The 22,124-nt window shown below is 40.1% G+C and overlaps 1 protein-coding gene across 2 annotated transcripts; it reads right to left on the bottom strand.

The window, feature by feature from the left end:
- Positions 1 to 39: 39 nt before the first annotated feature.
- LOC112258005 (zinc finger protein ZPR1-like) lies at positions 40 to 21,189 on the bottom strand. 2 transcript variants are annotated; one of them, XM_024432040.2, is made up of 14 exons: positions 20,873 to 21,185; positions 20,586 to 20,747; positions 16,074 to 16,164; positions 10,507 to 10,577; positions 9,065 to 9,151; positions 8,760 to 8,882; positions 8,464 to 8,523; positions 8,311 to 8,377; positions 3,764 to 3,834; positions 3,532 to 3,621; positions 2,525 to 2,635; positions 1,946 to 2,035; positions 1,029 to 1,094; positions 40 to 611 (listed from the first exon to the last, which is right to left on the bottom strand). In XM_024432040.2, exons 1-14 carry the CDS (start codon positions 20,990 to 20,992, stop codon positions 495 to 497), a joined length of 1,326 nt encoding a protein of 441 aa, XP_024287808.1. In that variant the 5' UTR covers positions 20,993 to 21,185; the 3' UTR covers positions 40 to 494. The 2 variants fall into 2 exon arrangements, with proteins under 2 accessions (XP_024287808.1, XP_024287809.1); XM_024432041.2 differs by lacking the exon at positions 1,029 to 1,094 and having other exon boundaries at positions 20,873 to 21,189.
- Positions 21,190 to 22,124: the final 935 nt, after the last annotated feature.

The raw sequence follows: 22,124 nt of genomic DNA, 5'->3' as shown, positions 1-22,124 counted from the left end.
GCGCATTGAAATGAATATAGAATTGGTTCTTTGAAGATCTGTGGGCAATTATGCAGTGCAGTGTTTTATTATAGATAAGGTATTTATACAAGGCAAGGTACACGAACAAAAGCCGATAATCATTTGTATACAGCAGCCAGTGTATATTCTTTATTTATTCCCATTGAACAGGACACATCAAGATAAATGTAGAAGGCCAATTCAACCAGTCTATTCCACTGAATCAGAATCACATTAACAACCAGATGCAAAAACACTTTCAATTGCATGATTATTAGTGCATTTCTCAAAAAAAATGCATACTTTACTAATCAAATTATAAACATATTGATTGCTTTATTTTAAATAAGATCTCACTTTTCAACCATATTGTGCTCAAATATCAAAACTGCAAGACATCTGTCCTTGTGAACTTCAGTGAGTGCAAATGTCTCAAATTAATTTCCAAAGAATGCATTGTTTATGTAAGATCAACCCTTCTGCTGCAGAAGTCCTTACTTCTGATAACCCTCTGTCTTCATGTCATTCAGACCAAGGTCTTCGTTCTGCTCAAAGGTCCTGGTGTACTTCTCAGTTGTCATCTCTGGGTCTGGGTCAGGCGCATAGATGTTCTGCAGACAAACATGAGACAAATACATTCTAATTCGTTACATTCAGACAGTACATCAATGAACAAGGGCATGAAATGAAAATGTGATTCATGAAAAATGACAAATTTATCCAGTGGGAGGAGACTGTGTTTGAATCTTAAAGGGATAGTCCTGGATTTGGGGAATGAGGCCCTTTATCTACTTCCCCCGAAGCAGATGTGGATACCATAACTGTCCAGTATGAAGACCGTTTCTAACTAGCATTAGCGCAATGACTGGAAGTCTATGGGCACAGCATGCTAGCTGTTCCTGTAGACATTCAATGCTAACACAAGTTAGCATTGGATTGCGAAACATCTTACTTCCTTCATCCTGGATGCATTGCCAAAATCCCAAATGATCCCTTTAAAGACCTGAGAAAGAGAAGTGCCCTAGTACCTGGAGATAGCTGTTCCCTGCAGGGTCATCGAGAACAATGTGAACATCCATGTCTCCCGCCATGATCTACAGTATTTTTCAAAAGAAGAGGCATTTTAAAGTCCCACTCCAGCCTCCATTTCACTTTTAGATACAGTTTCAGCATGGGTGCCGCCAGACTGTTCTGCATTTAACAACTACTTTATTGTCTAGCCAAACATACTTAGATACAGCATATGTACCCTAATAAGCAGTTCAGTCAAGTTTGATCAATCAAATGTGAAATTCTTGCATGAGATTTTCTGAAGTCTAAATAAAATATCTGCAGGGCAGGGAGCCTAGCGATTAAGAGCGTTGGTCTAGTAACCAAAAGGTCACTGGTTCGAATCCCCGAACTGACTAAATCTGTTGATATGCCCTTGAGCAAGGCACTTACCCTAATTGCAGTGTAAGTTGCACTGCATAAGTGTGTCTGCTAAATTACTCAAATGTACAAAAATGTCATACTAACAGTTATTTGATGATTGAGGTCCAGAATACACTTACTGTATAAAAGTGAATAAATGCCTCCTATTTTACAAACTATAAAAACTAGTTTCCCAATACATGAAATGTCCAAAAAGCCCTATTTACATGGTAGTTACAATGCATTTACAGTGTAGATACACTTAGTATTTACAACTGTTATGCCAATTGGTAACATTCTGTTTAAAAAAATTGCAATAAGCTCAAAATGGAAAAAAATGGATGGAATGGATCTTAAACAACAATTACAGAGTGAGACAATACGCCAATGAGTTCACCTGAGTAAGTTATGAAAATAAATGTAAAAACATTTAATTCCACACGTCACTAACAGTTGTAAGTACACTCAAGCTATAGCTAGATCCAGACAAAACAGTAGTGATAGACTTTTTCAATAATTTTATGCCTCTAACCTTGTCAATCTTCTGTCCAAAAAGCTTAAGTTTCTCTGTTCGATCTGAAGTGGAGCTGTCTCCACAAGTGAAGGGATTTTTAGAAACAATCTGGAGGAAAACAAAGTGGAGGAGAAACATTAATTAAAAATAACAAAGTACACAGTGAAAGAACGCAGACCAGGGGTGCACAACTCAAATCCTTGAAGCAGGCCTGCTGGTTTTGGTTTCTACATAGAAGTTAACTAATAAATTAATGTAAATGATTGGCCACACCTGGCTTCACAGGTCTAAAATCAGTCACTAATTAAAAAGGTGAAAATGAAATCAGCAGACACAGCATCCCTCACAGACTGGAGTTGTGTACCACTGCCTTAGAATTACAGCACATCAGCCTTGGCAAAAGTATCCACCAAGCCAAAAGTACACCTAGTGCAGAGCCAGTGGACTAGAGCTAACACAAGCGGCGTTAAAACATATACAACTCTCCAGTGGAGACTGGAGTTCAATCCCTGTGATCACCGTTCATAATGCATCTTCCCTTCATCTAGTCCCCCCTCTAATTCTCAACCGATTGAATAAAGCATTAAAAGGGTTTACCAGATCTTTGATGTCTTTGAGGAGTCCCTCCAAGGTGGTGAATTTGCCACCGACAGCCGCCATCCCCAACTCAAATTCCAGCTCAGGTATGAGGATGCTACACGTCTCCGACTGCACAAACAACCACAACATGACAAAACTAGCATGGTTGAGTAAACTCCAACATGATTCAGGAATAGGATTGCTCTCCTGTGAAAAAGTTCCATGTTCCTCTTTGTATGCTTTATTCGAGGACCACAATGGAAACAAGTCCTTTGACTTTATTATGTTTATATCCTCCACAGTTTTGGGTGTATGTCAAGGTTCCCCAACTGGCGGGCCCGCGAGCCGAATTTGGGCCAAGGGGGTCCAAATAAAAAAACATGTTTTTTATTGTTTGAAATAAGACTGGAAAAACACCAGCAAATCAGCTCCAAGTGACTTACATTTTTGGAAATCTATTCCAAAGTATTCCCCATTTGCATAATAGAGCGATACTGTTTATATATTTTTTAAATTTTACTTTTAATTTTACTAGGCAAGTCAGTTAAGAAAAATTATTTTCAATGACGGCCTAGGAACAGTGGGTTAACTGCCTGTTCAGGGGCAGAACGACAGATTTGTACCTTGTCAGCTCGGGGATTTGAACTTGCAACCTTTCGGTTACTAGTCCAACGCTCTAACCACTAGGATTCCCTGCCTAGTGATCATATACAAATGTAAGCAAGGTTTGAAATGATTGTTTTTTGTCAAATATATCTGTTTGGGTTTCTTACGGTCAATTTTTTGCCAACAAATAATTTCTAATTATGTTCTGTCTCCCTGACCATCCACTCAAGAAAAAAAAAAAAAGCGGCCCGCGGCTGAATCTAGTTGATAATCCCTGGTGTATGTATTGTTTGGCATGACAATGGCAGCAACGGAGTTGGAAAAAGAACAAACGGAACTGGGACCAAGTTAATGCAATGACATAATAAAAGGAAACTAGTGAATGTCAGATAAACAGGCAGTACAATGGAGGGGGCTACCTTGAGAAGATCTCTGGACATGTCAGACACGTCAGTGAGGTGAAGGGTTATCTTTGTGCCCAGCTCTTCTGTGGCTCCACCAGATTTCACCTTAACCACAGAATAGATAGTCATGCAGTCATATTAGCAAATTTGCAATCTATGAATATGCCTTCAATAAAATGTGCCTGACAATGAATGAATGGTTTTTAAAAAAGGGGGAAAAAAAGAGAAAAAAAAAGAGTAAATTTACTTCGTTGGTTCGATGTCCACAGTCATCACAGTTTGTTGCCATGATAATGACTTCTTTGAAATGGGGGATTTCTTGAGTTATTGTAAAGGAGGATACCTACACCTTACACATTTAAACTTTATACACTACCTTTATCATAGGACACTACTGGGGACCAGTGGTGTAGTGGTAAAAATAGATGGTAAACACTGATTGCCATTCGCATTGATTAAAGTAACGGTCCCTATACTTTCAATGTATTTTTCTACAAAAGAGAAGAACACTTGCGCAAAATGAATAAGGTGCGTAAATGGCTTTTGAGTGAACTAGAGTTGTCGCGATACCTACATTTTGACTTCGATACCGCTACCAGGTTAAGCATGATACTCAATACCGAAATGAAAAAAGGGTATTAGCTAGTCACAAAATAAACATTGAACCAAAATATTGATGAACAGTAGAAAGCCAAAATATATTCTATATTTAATTTCCTTAAAAAATATTAAATAAAAGAATCTTGCATTTTCCTTATGCAAAACCATATTAGATTCTGAGCATACAAAATATTTGTACAATACATCTAAACTATTGTAAAATGTATTTGATACATAGGGTTAATTTGCTTGTCTATGGCCATAATATTGGGTCAAATTACATTTATTAGACCTATGATTAATTACAACTAAATAATTTGATGTATTAAAGAATATTTTATTTCCAAATCGACATAAAACATTAAGCTTCTATAGTGCAAGTCTCTACAATGGACTTTACACAGCATACCACGATTCCCAGAATGCATTTCAACTCTGAAGGTAGAATGCTCCCCCCCTGGTCTGCTGGCTGGCTACTGCTAGCAAGCTCAGACAAACACGAAGTGGGTTTAGTCTAAATGTATTCCTGTCATAGGTGCATTTCACATTACCTTTGGGTTGTAATCATATTATAAAGCTCACATTGTCATGCTGAATATATGTTGATGTCATTGTCACTTAAAAATCATTTGAATTGCTAGTAGAATAATGTTAAAATGTGTAAAATAGTTTTGATATGTCATTTGGGACCTAAACCTCCCTTTCACTGCACTGTTTTGTAACACCTTTTTGCTTAGTTGTTTCAGTGTGCTGGCCCTCATCTGCTTTATAAGCAAAGAATTCCCCTAGTTCGCTTCTGGAGCCAATTTTGTAAGCGAGCTGTGGACACAGAGGTATGATTTTATTTAGTTAGTAGCCATGCTGTCGGCATTGTCACTCGCCTCTTGTTTGCTTCTCAAAAGTGGCTTGTACTGTGGCAGCTGCATCCGCAAGCACAAGTAGCCTGGCTAGCTTGGAAAGACAGCGCCGGAAGAAATGGCAGCCGTTTTACGGGCGCCTAACCAATTGTGCTATTATGCGGGGTTTTTTCTCCTTCATGTTATTTATAACAATGTTTCTGCCACCATATCTTATGGCAAAAAAATGCTTCTGAATATCAGGACAGCGATCACTCAACCTCAGATTAGACTAAGATTTTTTCTTCAACAAGCAGGACGCACAGGATTTACTTCAGACACCCAACAAGGCCAAAATCCACATCATTGGCAAGAGAAAGACGCAGGTCGAGGACACAGGGCGGGGTGCCTCGTAAGGATTCGCTGACGGTAAGGGCAGATTTCCAAAAATATTACTTGCCAATGTACAATCAATGGACAATAAATTAGACATGGTACGATCACGAATATCCTACCAACGGGACATCAAAAACAAATATCTTATGTTTCACCGAATCGGGGCTGAATGACAACATAGAAAACATTCAGCTGGCGGGATATACGCTGCATCAGCTAGATAGAACAGCACACTCCGGTAAGACAAGGGGGGGGGGGTCTGTGTGTACTTGCAAACAGCTGGTGCACAAAATCTAAGGAAGTCTCTAGATTTTGCTCACCTGAAGTAGAGTATCTCATGATAAGCTGTAAACCACATTTTCCTGAGAAAGTTATATTTTTTCATGGCTATTTATTTACCACCACAGACAGATGATGGCACTAAGAGCGCACTCAGTCAGCTGTATAAGGAAATAAGCAAACAGGAAACCACTCACCCTGAGGCAGTGCGCCTTGTGGCCGGGGATTTAATGCAGAAAAACTTAAATCAGTTTTACTTAATTTCTATCAGCATGTTAAATGCGCAACCAAAGGGGAAAAAAAAAAATTCTAGATCACATTTACTCCACACAGACGTGTACAAAGTTCTCCCTCGCCCTCCATTTGGCAAATCTGCCCATAATTCTATCCTCCTGATTCCTGCTTACAAGCAAAAATTAAAAGCAGGAAGCACCAGTGACTCAGTCTATAAAACAAGTGGTCAGATGAAGCAGATGCTAAACTACAGGACTGTTTTGCAAGGACTGTTTCACTAGCACATACTGGAATAAGTTCATGGATTCTTCCGATGGCATTGAGGAGTACACCACATCAGTCACTGGCTTTATCAATAAGTGCATCGAGGACGTCGTCCCCACAGTGACTGTTCGTACATACACCAAACAGAAGCCAACATTGTCACTGAGCTAAAGGGTAGAGCTGCCGCTTTTAAGGTGCGGTACTCGAACCCAGAAGCTTATAAGAAATCCTGCTATCACCGCCAACAAACCATCAAATAGGCAAAGCGCCAATACAGGACTAAGATTGAATCGTACTACACCGGCTCTGACGCTCGTCGGATGTGAGGGCCTACAAACTATTACTGACTACAAAGGGAAGCACAGCCGCGAGCTGCCCAGTGACAAGCCTACCAGATGAGCTAAATCACTTTATGCTCGCTTCGAGGTAAGCAACACTGAGGCATGCATGAGAGCATCAGCTGTTCCGAACGACTGTGTGATCAAGCTGTCCTTAGTCTACGTGAGTAAGACCTTCAAACATTCACAAGGCCGCTGGGCCAGACGGATTACCAGGACGTGCGCTCCGGGCATGTGCTAACCAACTGGCAACTGTTTTCACTGACATTTTCAACATGCCCCTGATAGTCTGTAATACCAACATATTTCAAGCAGACCACCATAGTCCCTGTGCCCAAGAACACAAAGGTAACTTGCCTAAATAACTACAGACCCGTAGCGCTCACGTCCGTAGCCATGAAGTACTTTGAAAAAGGCTGGTAATGGCTCACATTAACACCATTATCACAGAAACCCAAGACCCACTCCAATTTGCATTCCGCCCAAACAGATGATGCAATCTCTATTGCACTCCACACTGCCCTTTCCCACCTGGACAAAAGGAACCCCTACGTGAGAACACTATTCATTTTATGGGGGTGCCACAGGGTTAAATTCTCAGGCTGACTCTTCTCTGTATACATCAATGATGTCGCTCTTGCAGCTGGTGATTCTCTGATCCACCTCTACGCAGACGAAAGGTGAAATAAAAAGCTCAGCATTCAACACCATAGTGCCCTCAAAGCTCATCACTAAGATAAGGATCATGGGACTAAACACCTCCCTCTGCAATTGGAACCCGGACTTCCTGACGGGCCACCCCCAGGTGGTGAGGGTAGGCAGCAACATCTGCCATGCTGATCCTCAACACCAAAGCCCCTCAGGGGTGCGTGCCCAGTCCCCTTCTGTACTCCCTGTTTACCCACGACTGCAACACCATCATGACTCCAACACCATCATTAAGTTTGCAACAGTGGTAGGCCTGATCACCGACAAGACAGCCTATAGGGAGGAGGTCAGATACCTGGCTGGGTGGTGCCAGAAGAACAACTTATCCCTCAACAGAATCAAGACAAAGGAGATGATAGTGGACTACAGGAAAAGGAGGACCGAGCAAGCCCCCATTCTCATCAACGGGGCTGTAGTGGAGCAGGTTGAGAGGTGCAAGTTCCTTGGTGTCCACATCAACAAACTATCATTGTCCAAACACACCAAGACAATCATGAAGGCCAGGCAGTGTCAGCGGAAGGCCCTGAAAAGTGTCAAAGACTCCAGCCACCCCAGTCGGACTGTTCTCTCTGCTACCGCATGGCAAGCAGTACCGGAGCGCCAAGTCTAGGACCAAAAGGCTTTTCAACAGCTTTTACCCACAAGCAATAAGACTCCTGAACAGGTGATCAAAACGGCTACCCGGACTATTTGCATTGTGTCCCGCCACCCCCTCTTTTAAGCTGCTGCTACTCTCCGTTTATCATCTATGCATAGTCACCTTAACTATACCTACATGTACATATGACCTCAATTAGCCTGACTAACCGGTGCCCCGCACATTGACTCTGTGCCGGTACCACCTGTATATAGCCTCGCTACTGTTAATTTTCACTGTCATTTTATGTATTTTTTTCTCCTCTTTACTTATCTTTTACCTAATACCTATTCTTTCCTTATAAATTGCACTGTTGGTTAGGGCTTGTAAGTAAGCATTTCACTGTAAGGTCTACACCGGTTGTATTCAGCACACGTGACAAATAAAGTTGTTTGATTCGACTACTGCCCCCTTGAGAAGATTCACACAAATTACTAGGCAGACTCGATCCTCTCAATCCGTATAAGACGTGAGGCACAACCAAAGAGACTGGAAAGGATACGGACAAGCTTCATGTTTGTCGAGGCTGGGGCATTGCACTCTGGACAGTTCGTATTAAATGTCAACACCTGAGGGAGAAATTAGATATATTTACTCAAGGGTAAATTAAGGAAAAACTCAACCTAAATTGAGGCATAAAGTCTGGAAATCACACCTCATTTCTCATACTGTCAATGTCATTAATGGGCTTTTCCTCTTCCTCCTCGTCTTCAGCCTGAATAAAAAAAATGTTAAAAAAAATGTAAGTCGCATTATTCTTATGCTAGATTAAAGTTTATTGGTGAACATGGGCCAAATTACAAAATGGCATCTGCAGTCTGTTGTTTTCTTCTACCCTGTGAGGATTCCACACGCATTGGCACAAGACATGAGGACAGCAACCGAGGCACTGCCTTTAACACAGATATGTCCTCTTACAGGAGTAGTGATGTGTCAAGTCAAACTACTCGCCTTTATTCCTAACTGGGCGTCCTGTTGCGGAGTTCTTGTGTAGTTGCAGACTGAGAGAGCCTCATCCGTCTGCGGAGCAAAGGGGTTCTCCACAAAACTGTTCCCAGATGGATCATCAATGACCTACAATAACACACATACTCAGGTATCTTAAACAGAGGATCATTCTATAAGAAACCCATAGTAAAGAAAGAACATTGTACTTTTATTAAACCTGTGCCTTGATTGTATTGCTAGAAATGTTTAATTGCATGTAACTTCAATCTTGAACACAGATGAGGCTTGAGCGATACGATTGGACATACCAGTGTGAATCCACTTTCACCTTCTTTCAACTTCTTCAATTTATCAATGAACTCACTGATTTTCACAGCAACTTCTGGTGCAGTTTCCTTCAAGCATAAACATGATTTAGTCAACAACACGCTACAAGTACACTACTGTTCAAAAGTTTGGGGTCACTTAGAAATGTCCTCATCTTTGAAAAGCAATTTTTGTCCATTAAAATAACATCAAATTATTAGACATTGTTAATGTTGTAAAATACTATTGTAGCTGGAAACAGTTGATTTAAAAAAAATAGAATATCTACATAGGTGCACAGAGGCCCATTATCAGCAACCATCACTCCTGTGTTCCAATGTCATGTTGTTTTAGCTAATCCAAGATGATCATTTTTAAAGGCTAATTGATCATTGGAAAACCCTTTTGCAATTATGCTAGCATAGATAAACTGTTCTGATTAAAGAAACAAAAACGGGCCTTTAGACTTGTTGAGTATGTGGAGCATCAGCATTTTTTGGGTTTGATTACAGGCTCAAAATAGCCAGAAACAAAGAACTTTCTTCTGAAACTCGTCAGTCTATTCTTGTTCTGAGAAATGAAGGCTATTCCATGTGAGAAATTGCCAAGAAACTGAATATCTCGTACAACGCTGTGTACTACTCCCTTCACAGAATAGCGCAAACTGGCCCTAACCAGAATAGAAAGAGTGAGAGGCCCCGGTGTAAGAGGACAAGTACATTAGAGTGTCTAGTTTGAGAAACTGACGGATAAAGTCCTCAACTGGCAGCTTCCTTAAATAGTACCCGCAAAACACCAGTCTCAACGTCAACAGTGAAGGCGGCACTCCGGGATCCTTGCCTTCTAGGCATAGTTGCAAAGAAAACCCCATCTTAGACTGGCCAATTAAAAGAAAAAAGAATGGAAAAAGAACAGACACTCAGAGGAACTCTGCCTAGAAGGCCAGCATCCCAGAGTCCCTTCTTCACTGTTGACATTGAGAATTATGTTTTGCGGGTACTATTTAATGAAGCTGCCAGTTGAGGACTTGAGGCGTCCGTTTCTCAAACTAGACCCTAATGTACTTGTCCTCTTGCTCAGTTGTGCACCGTGGCCTCCCACTCTGTCTTTTCTGCTTTAAGCCAGTTTTCACTGTTAGCTAATCCAAGTTTATCATTTTAAAAAGGCTAACACAACATGCCATTGGAACACAGGAGTGATGGTTGCTGATAATGGGCCTCTGTACGCCTATGTAGATATTCCATTAAAAATATGCTGTTTCCAGTTACAATAGTCATTTTCAACATTAACAATGTCTACACTGTATTTCTGATCAATTTGATGTTATTTTAATGGACAGACATGCTTTTCTTTCAAAAACAAGGATATTTCTAAGTGACCCCAAACTTATGAACGGTAGTGTACGTATGGCATTTAGTAAAATCAAAGTAAACAAAGCTTATACATTTCTTAGTGGCTGGTCTTGCTCCAACCCTGCAACTGCACGGTCTAAGAGGCCTTCGATGGTAGAGAGTGCTAGGGAGCAAGAGGAAAAGTTAATGGCTACTGTACAACTGTTCTTCATCTCCTAAGCGCATGAAGATTCATTTACTACAACAGTTGGATTAATTAAGTCAAGTTTAGCCTACAACACTGTGCTGCCTTCGGAAAATACCTGTATAATAGGGATATGCATCTCTCTCCAGACAATTCTCCGATACAGGAAAGATGGGTTTTTAGTTTGAAACTATTCAGTGGAATTTGGTTTGATTAGAGGAACGAACCGATGCAACTTTTGTTGCATAAACACATTAATTTTCCAATTTTAAAATCTGATGCTGATGGAGCTCAGGAGCTGGGCCTCTCTGTGCTGGATCTGTGTGTGTGTGTGTGTGTGTGTGTGTGTGTGTGTGTATTATGTACTGTCTAGGTCTTTGGTTTATGTAGGCACCTGAGAGAAGCCATTAGGGAACCTGGGCAACTACCAGAAAAAAAATTGTTAGCGCTAATAATGTATCAATATTTATCTTAGAAAACTAGCTGACATAGCCAATGAATATATAGCACAACTTTGGATTTCACCCCCGTCTCAAATGTTTTAGACCGTTTGGAAGTTGACAGACTTCAAGTGACCTTTTCTTCTCAGATTAGACCATGCAGTGTGCAATGTTCCCTCTCCCACCGGGACTGCAGCACAGAAGAAATAGCAAGAGAACTTTATAGTTAACACTATCAACGTTTCCCTTTACTGTGGGAACTGTGATCGAGTCAATGCAATATCAGCCACTTTCAATGCAACATACAGAGAAAATAAAATAACTATGCTAGAGATGTTCATGTACGCAGAGCGCATTGGAGTAGGCGCGACTAAGGCCCATACACTACACAGACCCGTGTGCTTTAACTTCTTATGGCTGGGGGGCCGTATTGAGTAGCTTGGATGAATAAGGTGCCCCGAGTAAACTGCCTGCTACTCAGGCCCAGAAGCTAAGATGTGCATATTATTAGTAGATTTGGATTTTTTTTAAACTGAAGTTTCTAAAACTGTTTGAATGATGTCTGAGTATAACAGAACTCATATGGCAGGCAAAAACCTGAGAAAAAAATCCAACCCGGAAGTGGGAAATCTGGGGTTTGTAGTTTATATCCAAGAGTGTAAATTTAGCCCAAATGCACTTCCTAAGGCTTCCACTAGCTGTCAACAGAACCTTGTTTCAGGCTTCTACTGTGAAGGGGGAGAGAATACGAGCTGTTTGACTAAGGAGTCTGCCAGAAGGCCATGAGCTCAATCAGGCGCACGCCCGTGAGAGGTAGCTGTGTTCCATTGCATTTCTAAAGACAAAGGAATTCTCCGGTTGAAACATTATTGAAGATTTATGTTATAAACATCCTAAAGATTGATTTTATACATCATTTGACATGTTTCTACGAACTGTAACGGAACTTTTGACTTTTCGTCTGGTCTGCGCGTCATGAATTTAGATTTGTGAACTAAACGCTCAAACAAAAAGGAGTTATTTGGACATAATTGATGGACTTTATCGAACAAAACATTTGTTGAACTGGGATTCCATTCTGATGAAGATCAAAAGGTAAGTGAATATTTATAATGCCATTTCTGACTTCTCTTGAATCCACAACATGGCGGGTACCTGTATGGCTTGTTTGTGTGCCTGAGCGCCGTACTCAGATTATTGCATGGTGTGCTTTTTCCGTAAAGTTCTTTTGAAAATTGACGCAACGGTTGCATTAAGGAGAAGTGGATCTGTAATTCCATGTATAACACTTGTATCTTTTATCAATGTTTATCATGAGTATTTCTGTAAATTGATGTGGCTCTCTGCAAAATCACCGGATGTTTTGGAAGCAAAACATTACTGAACATAACGCACTAATGTAAACTGAGATTTTTGGATATAAATATGAACTTCATCGAACCAAACATACAGTACATCACAAAAGTGTACACCCCTCACATTTTTGTAAAGATTTGAGTATATATATATTTTCATGTGACAACACTGAAGAAATGACACTTTGCTACAATGTAAAGTAGTGAGTGTACAGCTTGTATAACAGTGTAAATTTGCCATCCCCTCAATAACTCAATACACTGCCATTAATGTCTAAACCACTGGCAACAAAAGTGAGTACACCCCTAAGTGAAAATGTCCAAATTGGGCCTAATTGGCCATTTTCCCTCCCGGTGTCATGTGACTCGTTAGTGTTACAAGGTCTCAGGTGTGAATGGGGAGCAGGTGTGTTAAATTCAGTGTCATCACTCTCACACTCCCTCATACTGACTGGTCACTGGAAGTTCAACATGGCACCCCATGGCAAAGAACTCTGAGGATCTGAAAAAAATAATAATTGTTGCTCTACATAAAGATGGCCTGGGCTGTAAGAAGATTGCCAAGACCCTGAAACTGAGCTGCAGCACAGTGGCCAAGACCATACAGCGGTTTAACTGGACAGGTTCCACTCAGAACAGGCCTCACCATGGTCGACCAAAGAAGTTGAGTGCACGTGCTCAGCGTCATATCCAGAGGTTGTCTTTGGGAAATAGACATATGAGTACTGCAAGCATTGCTGCAGAGGTTGAAGGGGTGAGGGGGGTCAGTCTGTCAGTGCTCAGACCCTACGCCGTACACTGCATCAAATTGGTCTGCATGGCTGTCGTCCCAGAAGGAAGCCTCTTCTATATATGATGCACAAGAATGCTTGTCTTCAGCAAACTGTTTGCAGGCTGACTAAGGACATGGATTACTGGAACCATGTCCTGTGGTCTAATGAGACCAAGAAACGTATTTGGTTCAGATGGTGTCAAGCGTGTGTGGCGGCAACCAGGTGAGGAGTACAAAGACAAGTGTGTCTTGCCTACAGTCAAGCATGGTGGTGGGAGTGTCATGGTCTGGGGCTGCATCAGTGCTGCAGCACTGGGGAGTTACAGTTCATTGAGGGAACCATGAATGCCAACATGTACTGTGACATACTGAAGCAGAGCATGATCCCCTCCCTTCGGAGACTGGGCCGCAGGGCAGTATTCCAACATGATAACGACCCTAAACACACCTCCAAGACGACCACTGCCTTGCTAAATAAGCTGAGGGTAAAGGTGATGGACTGGCCAAGCATGTCTCCAGATCTAACCCCTATTGAGCATCCTCAAACGGGAGGTGAAGGAGTGCAAGGTCTTTAACATTAACAGCTCCGTGATGTCGTCATGGAGGAGTGGAAGAGGACTCCAGCGGCAACCTGTGAAGCTCTGGTGAACTCCATGCCCAAGCGGGTTAAGGGAGTGCTAGAAAATGGTGGCCACACAAAATATTGACACTTTGGGCCCAATTTGGACATTTTCACTTAGGGGTGTACTCACTTTTGTTGCCAGCGGTTTAGACATTAATGACTGTGTTGAGTTATTGAGGGGACAGCAAATTTACACTGTTATACAAGCTGTATACACTACTTTACATTGTAGCAAAGTGTCATTTCTTCAGTGTTTGTCACTTTTGTGATATACTGTACATGTATTGCGTAACATGAAGTCCTATAAGTCATCTGATGAAGATCAAAGGTAAGTGATTAATTCTCTCTCTGCTTTGACTCCTCTCTTTGGCTGGAAAAATGGCTGTTTTTCTATGACTAGGTACTGACCTGACAATCGTTTGGTGTGCTTTCGTCATAAAGCCTTTTAGAAATCTGACACTGTGGTGGGATTAACAACAAGTATATCTTTAAAATGGTGTAAAATACTTATGTTTGAGGAACTTTAATTGAGATGTGTTTGAATTTGGCGCCCTGCACTTTCACTGGCTGTCATATCGATCCTGTTAGTGGGATTTCAGCCGTACAAAGTTAACCAATCAGAGCTGCAGTATCCCTGTACGCAAATAAACCATTGCCATACATGGATCTGTGCCATTCACTTTGATCTGGACTGTCTTCACAGCATAAGTGGTCACGAGTAGATGCGCTTGTTTTAAGATCAAAGCGAGAGCTGCATGTAGTCACGTGTGCACACAGTTCATATTCTTTGCGAGTAAGTGAGCTATTAGCCCAGTTATAGCTAATTGCTTATCAGCAATGGTGGAGTGGTTGCTTCCTACTAGAGCACAAAATGTGTGCATTTCTATCCTTTGAAAAGCAAGTCTGGTAAAAATCTTTTTCTGTCTTAAAGGGGCAGTGTTACAATTTGAGACAGGCTTGAATAAACCAAGTAGCCAATAGGTAGGTGGTAGCATCATGTCTGATTCTTAATAATAAATGGTATGGGAATAATAATGTAAAGGTTTCTTGCATCAACCACCACAACATTCAGTCACCTTGTCTGAATGACCAGTGGAAACACCACACATTGAAATAGAACCGCTATCATTCAGCCAATGTTCAAATTTGATGGGATGCATTTTGTCCTTTAAAAAAAAAAAAATATATATATATATATATATATATATATATTTAAAAAATGGTAGGCCACTGATCAATTGGCCACTGTTATAACTAACTTAAACGGGTACAACCTCAGTGTTCACAGTAGAATTTTGACAACATTGAAGTGTGCGCAACAGACCTGAAATTTGCTCAGTGACGAAAAAATGGAGGCAACATTGAATGCCAGTAGCAAAAGTGATTGCTGTCCTCATTAAATTCTTTACCTAAAAATTACCATATATACTGATTGTTTCAAGCAAAACTACAAAAACTATTGCTTATGGTGAACCGGAACAATCAAAATAAAATACAATGTAAGCCCCGATCAGCATGTAGGCTACAGTATAGCCAGATGAGTTGTCTCTCCAGGGGTAGCATAGGCTACTTTTATTCCGGTAAAACACAATTTAACAGTACATTTGATTTAAAAAATGACATAGCAAATGACATTGGCTGTCACCCAACTAATTAAGCACAAGCCATTTAACATATTTGAATGGTGAAGGTGATGCACAGATGTGCCAGATCAGAAAAAAACCTACCCTTCGTTGGTCAGCACACAAAGCTGCGCAGTTTGACTAGGCTACTGATATTGCCTGGGGTTGTTATGCGTGCAAAATTACTTGGAGATCAAAGACTGTCAACATGATTACATGCTTAGTTCCACACTGAAGGAGAGGATGCAGTTGTCACAAAATTAGGTATTTTCGGAAGGTAGAAAGTAATTGGAGCCAATTATTTTAGTGAATCAGATTTTGAACCGACTGACCGACGCATGCTACATTTGGATCGTTTTGGATGCCCAGACTGACGCACTCATATCTTAAACATTTGAACAGCGGACCAATACATATTGGTGAATTGTTACATTCCTACTGTATAAACAAAAATGATAAATGATTCCAGTAATATAGCTAAGAGGAATCTCAACAGTAAAATACAGTTATTGGATGAACAGACGAGGAAATTCTCTAGATCTGAGACCAAGCTAGCAATTCTAAGGCCGACAACAGGTGACCCTAATTTCTGGAATCAGTGGTACGTATGCCTGAAAAGTGAAAATTGTTATCCAAATCAACAAAAAGTTGAGGGAGTACTTACAGCCCTTTTGTGTGTATGGGGGTATTTCAAAATCCAGTTCAGGGATTCTGGTGGTTGCACTGTCTGCTTTGACAACTTCTCGATTCATATCCTACAAAACACGATAACAAAAGACTAAATATACAATAAAATATCAAATAAAGTTAGCCAACTAAGAAAACAGTATGAATCTATATAAAATCAAGTGTGCTGCATCTAGCCTGGTCCTAAGTGAACCCTCTTGGGTTCTCATGGGAAGCATTGACGACGGCACAACCAATATGTACAACAGTCCCGACAATCTGTCTAAATGTTAACAATTCTCACTTGTGATAGTTTTAGATATGAAAGTAACATTCCAAAGGCTTCCTATCATCAAGAAATAATTGTCGAAAAACAAAAGGTAAAATTAATCTAAAACGTATTTTCTTTTTTTACACGAAACCCACAGCCATACTGTTACGGTTTTTCCATTACAGCACCAGTGATTATGTTAATATTGGCTCTAGTGTTATTTTTGGAGGAATTGTGTGCGTCAGAGTGACAATACTTGTGATGAACAGAATCAACCACCTCTGCATTATCACCATAGTTGCTTTGTGAGGTGTTAACAGTGGAAGGGGTTAACTTCTTTGGGACTGGGGGGCAGTATTGAGTAGCTTGGATAAAAAGATGCCCAGAGTAAACTGCCTGCTAATCAGGCCATAAGGCTAGAATATGCATATAATTTATAGATTTGGATAGAAACTTAAGTGTTTTCTAAAACTGTTTGAATGATGTCTGAGTATAACAGAAATCATATGGCAGGCAAAAACCTGCCAGGAAGAAAAAATCCAACCAGGAAGTGGGAAATCTGAGGTTTGTAGTTAAGTCATTGCCAATCAAATATACAGTGTCTATGGGGTCATATTGCACTTCCTAAGGCTTCCACTAGATTTCAAGTCTTTAGAACCTTGTTTGAAGGGCGAGAGAATGAGAGCTGTTTCAACCAGGTGTCTGGCATGAGCTGATCACGCGCGCTCCCGTGAAGGTAGCTGCATTCCATTGCATTTCTAAAGACAAAGGAATTCTCCAGTTGGAACATTATTGAAGATTTATGTTAAACATAAAGATCGATTCTACACATCGTTTGACATGTTTCTACGGACTAACGGTAATTTGACTTTTCGTCTGGACCTACTGATCGTGACTCATGCATTTGGATTTGTGAACTAAATGCGAACAACAAGGAGGTATGACAAATTATGGACTTTATCAAACAAAAACTATTGTGGAACTGGGATTCATGGGAGTGCATTCTGATAAAGGTAAGTGAATATTTATATTGCTATTTCGGACTTCTGTTGACTCCACAACATGGCGGGTATCTGTACGGCTTGTTTTTGTGTCTCAGCGCTGTACTCATTATTGCATGGTGTGCTTTTTCCGTAAAGTTTTTGAAATCTGACACAGCAGTTGCATTATGGAGAAGTGGATCTAAAATTCCATGCATAACACTTGTATCTTTTATCAATGTTTTATGAGTATTTCTGTAAATTGATGTGGCTCTCTGCAAAATCACCGGATGTTTTGGAAGCAAAACATTACTGAACATAACGCACTAATGTAAACTGAGATTTTGGGATATAAATATGAACTTTATCAAACAAAACATACATGTAGTGTGTAACATGAAGTCCTATGAGTGTCATCTGATATAGATCAAAGGTTAGTGATTCATTCTCTCTTTCTGCTTTTTGACTCCTCTTTGGCTGGAAAAATGGCTGTTTTTCCATGACTAGGTGCAGACCTAACAATCGTTTGGTGTGCTTTCGTAGTAAAGCACTATTGAAATCGGACACTGTGGCTGGATATACAACAAGTTTATCTTTAAAATGGTGTAAAATACTTGTTTGAGGAATTATAATTTTGGGATTTCTGGTGTTTTGAATTGGGTGCCCTGTAATTTCACTGGCTGTTTGTGAGGTGGGACGCTACCGCCCCACATATCCCAGAGAAGTTAGCCATTGTTAACTCTTAACCTTGGTTATGTAAATACAAGCTGAAAAGTACCAGTGGCCTCACCTTGGCCCCAAGTCGGAGCAGGTCCAGAGCACATCGCCCAGTAAGAGAGGTGAAAACAAAAAGGCCTCAGACTTTTGTATTAAAACACTTGAGTAGGCCTAAATCCTCAACTTTTCTAACATCTCTAAACACCTGTGTGTAAAGGAAGAAGAACGCCAGAAAAAATACTAAATCAGCTGCAACTGTGTAAGTGTATATTTTGTATTTGTAAAATGATTTTGATGTGATATTAAAATTGTTCATAGACGTGCTTCTAGAACTGCTTCAAAATTGCAAATCTATTTGAGGTTAGATTGAGTATCAGGCTGTGTCGGCTGCCAGAGCCAGTTTACCTCTGAACATAATGGTTTATTTTTCATGTTTTTCTTATTATTATTTAACTCTAACATTGGGAAAGAGCTTTTAAGTATTTCACTGTATGGGCTACCTACACCTGTTGTATTTGGTGCATTTGACAAACTTTTGATATTGGACAGTAAAGGAATAGGCTAGCCCACACTCCTTAACAGCTCATCTTGAGCTAGCCTAGTCACAGATCTGTTTCTCCTCTTGTCAATGCCAACTCCATTAATGTTTGGCATGACAATGAGTGACAAGACAGCTAGCACAGACAGGCAATCAGGCTAGCTAGTATTCCCAATTGTTGCTAGCCACGCACATATACATAGGAAAAAAAAAGTCCCTTGTTGGTCAAATGTCAAATAAAATTATATTTGAATTTACTCTGTGGATTGGGTTGGTCCTAGAGGGTCAAAATTCTTGCCAATATATCAACAAAAAACTATTAAACAGACTTCAAAAAAAGGGTCTCTGTGTGGCAAATAAGATTTCTTTGCTCGTGACCAAAAGCATATGCACAAGACGCAAGTACATGCACACATGCTAACAGAAGTCTTGCAGGTGTTTATGGTTTTGCACAAGTGCCAAGTGATTGAAATTTCAACAGCAGTACCAGTGCTCTAAAATGTTGGGTAATAATACTTTCCTATAGATAGTCTCAAATTATTTCTACTTACTTAGGACCAACCTCAGACAACCAGTAGAGTAAATGAGTGTAATTCTAAACATTCTGGCTTGTAAGGAAACTTAACAAGTTTTGTTTCAGACTGTATACCAAGAATTGGTATCTCAGGCTGATTTTAGGCAAGCTACATCTTAAAGCCTACCACATGTCAGTGGTTAAGCATATGCCTGGGAAAGGAACTGCATCCTAGCTAGATTACACAGGACAAAGTTGTTTTAAATGATTTGGGATATTATCAAAATAAATCCCAGCACATTTTTAGACTCATTCAGCAGCTTTTCACTGATTAATTAGAAAAAAATTGAATGTTTAAAAGTAGTTATTCCTAAAAACAACTTAAACGATGCTGTTTCCTCTTGACAAGTGAAAATAAGGAATCCGGTACAGAATACAAATATTCCAAAACATGCATCCTGTTTGCAACACAGAACTAAAATAATATTGCCACAAATGTGTCAAAGCAATTCACTTTTTGTCCTGAATAAAGTGTTATATTTGGGCAAAATCCAAAACACCACATTACTGAGTACCACTCTCCATATTTTCAAGCATAGTGGTGGCTGCATCATGTTAAGGGTACGCTTGTAATCGTTAATGACTGTTGAGTTTTTCCAGGATAAAAATAAACCAAATGGAGCTAAGCATAGTCCTAGAGGAAAACCTTGTTCAGTTTGCTTTCCACCAGACTCTAGATGAATTCACCTTTCAGAAGGACAATAACCTAAAACAAGGCCAAATATACACTGGAGTTGTTTACCAAGACAACATTGATTGTTCCTGAGTGGCCCAGTTTTGACTTAAATCTGCTTGAAAATCTATGGCAAGACTTAAATGGTTGTCTAACAATGATCAACAAGCAATTTGATAGAGCTTCAATTTTGAAATGAAGAAACGGGCAAATGTTGCACAACTCAGGTATGGAAAGCTGTTAGAGACCCAGAAAGACAGCTGTATTCGCTGCCAAAGGTGATAGACTCAGGGCTGTGAATAGTTAAGCAAATTAGATATTTAGATATTTCTAATTTATTTCCAAAAATGTGTCATTATGGGGTATTGTGTGTAGATGGCTGAGAAATTATTGAATCAATTTTGAATTCAGGTTGTAACAACAAAATGTGGAATAAGGCAAGGGGTATGAATACTTTTAAGGCATTGTATATTTCACTAGTTTAACCATTTTTAAAATTTATTTTGTGTTTTAGTGCAAAATTTTACTGGCTCTAGAAAGTTTCCATACGTAACTAGTTGATTGTAACGGGCTAATGTAATGCTCCATTCGCTGTTACAAGATAGTCAAATTCTGTTCTACGCCAAACAGTACCGATCATGTAACGGCTAAAATGGAGCATCACAATAGCCCATTACAATCTGCTAGCTACTTCCCATATATAGTGAGTGACCGTGTAGCAGTTCGTTAATTTCCCCTCCCTAGTTAGATAGGCTACCTGTTTTGACTTGACATTGAGTGTGTAGGTGATGCCTTGATCCTGTATGCGACCAGCTGATTGGATTTCAGTGTTTGACCAACTGCAGTTGGGGCAGGTGAAAGAACTGACGATAATTTCTTTGAAGAAAGGAATCTTCGTAAGAAGAATACGTGTCATTCCCTACAAAGAGTGAGAGAAAACATGTTGGATGACAGTCAATCATACAGAATTAGACAATTCAATACGTTTACTTAACTGGTCTGTGTGTTAGCTAGCTCGTTAACGTTACCTAGCTAGCTACTTACATTTTGGTAACAATTCATGCACAGACTCTCGATTTCGGTGGGTTGACTGTCTTCATCATCAGCATTGATCTCCTTGAAAACACTACCGCCACGGACATTTTCCTCTGCGATGACGGACATTATTTCACTTCACGAAAGTTGTCGATAACAAATGAATTGTTATTTTGCATATGCTGTTTCTGGAACTTTCTATTACAACCGAAGGTGCAGTTCAAAACGCACGTTTCAACTCTGCGTTTCTCCTTGTCCCAGAAATAAACGTGAAATACGTCTACATCTTTGGTGGAAAATGTCACATGTTATGCGCGCATGCGTCAATGAATGTTTCGTCATTTTGCAGGAAGTGGCCTTGTTAGTTATTTAAAGCGTCTAAACGGGATCCTTAGAACGTCCCATTTAAAAAAAATGTTATTTACTTATTTAACCTTTCTTTAACTAAGCAAGTCAGTTGACATCAAATTCTTATTTACAATTGACACCCTACCCAGTCAAATGTGCGCTGCCCTATGGGACTCCCAATCACGAGTTTGGGGAGTTTCTCCCATTCTTCTCTGCAGATCTGCTCAGGCTCTGTCAGGTTGGATGGAGAGCGTCGCGGATGTAATACAGCCTGGATTCGAACCATAGTAGTGACGCCTCTTGCACGGAGATGCAGTGCCTTAGACCGCTGCACCACTCGGGAGCCCATACTGTAATAGTCATGGATTGTTTAGAAAGTCGTTTTATTCATTGAATTGTTTGTCAATTTAAAAAGAATATGAATAATGGGCAAAAATGTAGCGCAATGGTCATCAAGCCAAAAACGCCATAAAAGGCCCCAGACAGAAGTAAATTAATTCACATATATAATTATATATATATCTTGAATGACCACTTTTTCACGAATGTAATGATATAATCGTCAAGCACATTCAAAAGATTAGGGGACATGACCCGGAAGTAAAGTGGAATATGTCATCACGAAAGATGGGGAATCAATTAAGATGTCCCACTCAGGCTGTTAACCCTTTTTTTTTTTTTTACATCTGTCTGCTTAACGGGGTGGCTCTCCCATTGGCACCAATGTGATAGCAGCTGGGTCTGGTCTGCTTAGTTAATTGATTCGATATGAACCAGTAAGAATAATCGAGTAGGATGTCTCACGTCCTTCTGTCTCTTTCACAGAGAATATCCCATAGAAATAGTTAGACACATTGTATCTGTCCCATGATGGTGTCTGTGAGAACATGGACAGCACCATTGAGGCCATCTC

This window comes from Oncorhynchus tshawytscha, linkage group LG09 (genome assembly GCF_018296145.1).
Source record: "Oncorhynchus tshawytscha isolate Ot180627B linkage group LG09, Otsh_v2.0, whole genome shotgun sequence".
Lineage (NCBI taxonomy): Eukaryota > Metazoa > Chordata > Actinopteri > Salmoniformes > Salmonidae > Oncorhynchus > Oncorhynchus tshawytscha.
The sequence above is the reverse complement of the archived record's forward strand: the minus strand, read 5'-3'. Positions and strand labels throughout refer to the sequence as shown.

Excerpts from the sequence above, each read along its gene's own strand:
- LOC112258005 (XM_024432040.2), bottom strand. The coding sequence starts at position 20,992 with ATGTCCGTCATCGCAGAGGAAAATGTCCGTGGCGGTAGTGTTTTCAAG. Across the intron at positions 16,165-20,585 it reads TCAATGTCAAGTCAAAACAG|GATATGAATCGAGAAGTTGT; the intron begins GTAGCCTATCTA and ends CGTGTTTTGTAG. Across the intron at positions 612-1,028 it reads CAGGGAACAGCTATCTCCAG|AACATCTATGCGCCTGACCC; the intron begins GTACTAGGGCAC and ends GTTTGTCTGCAG.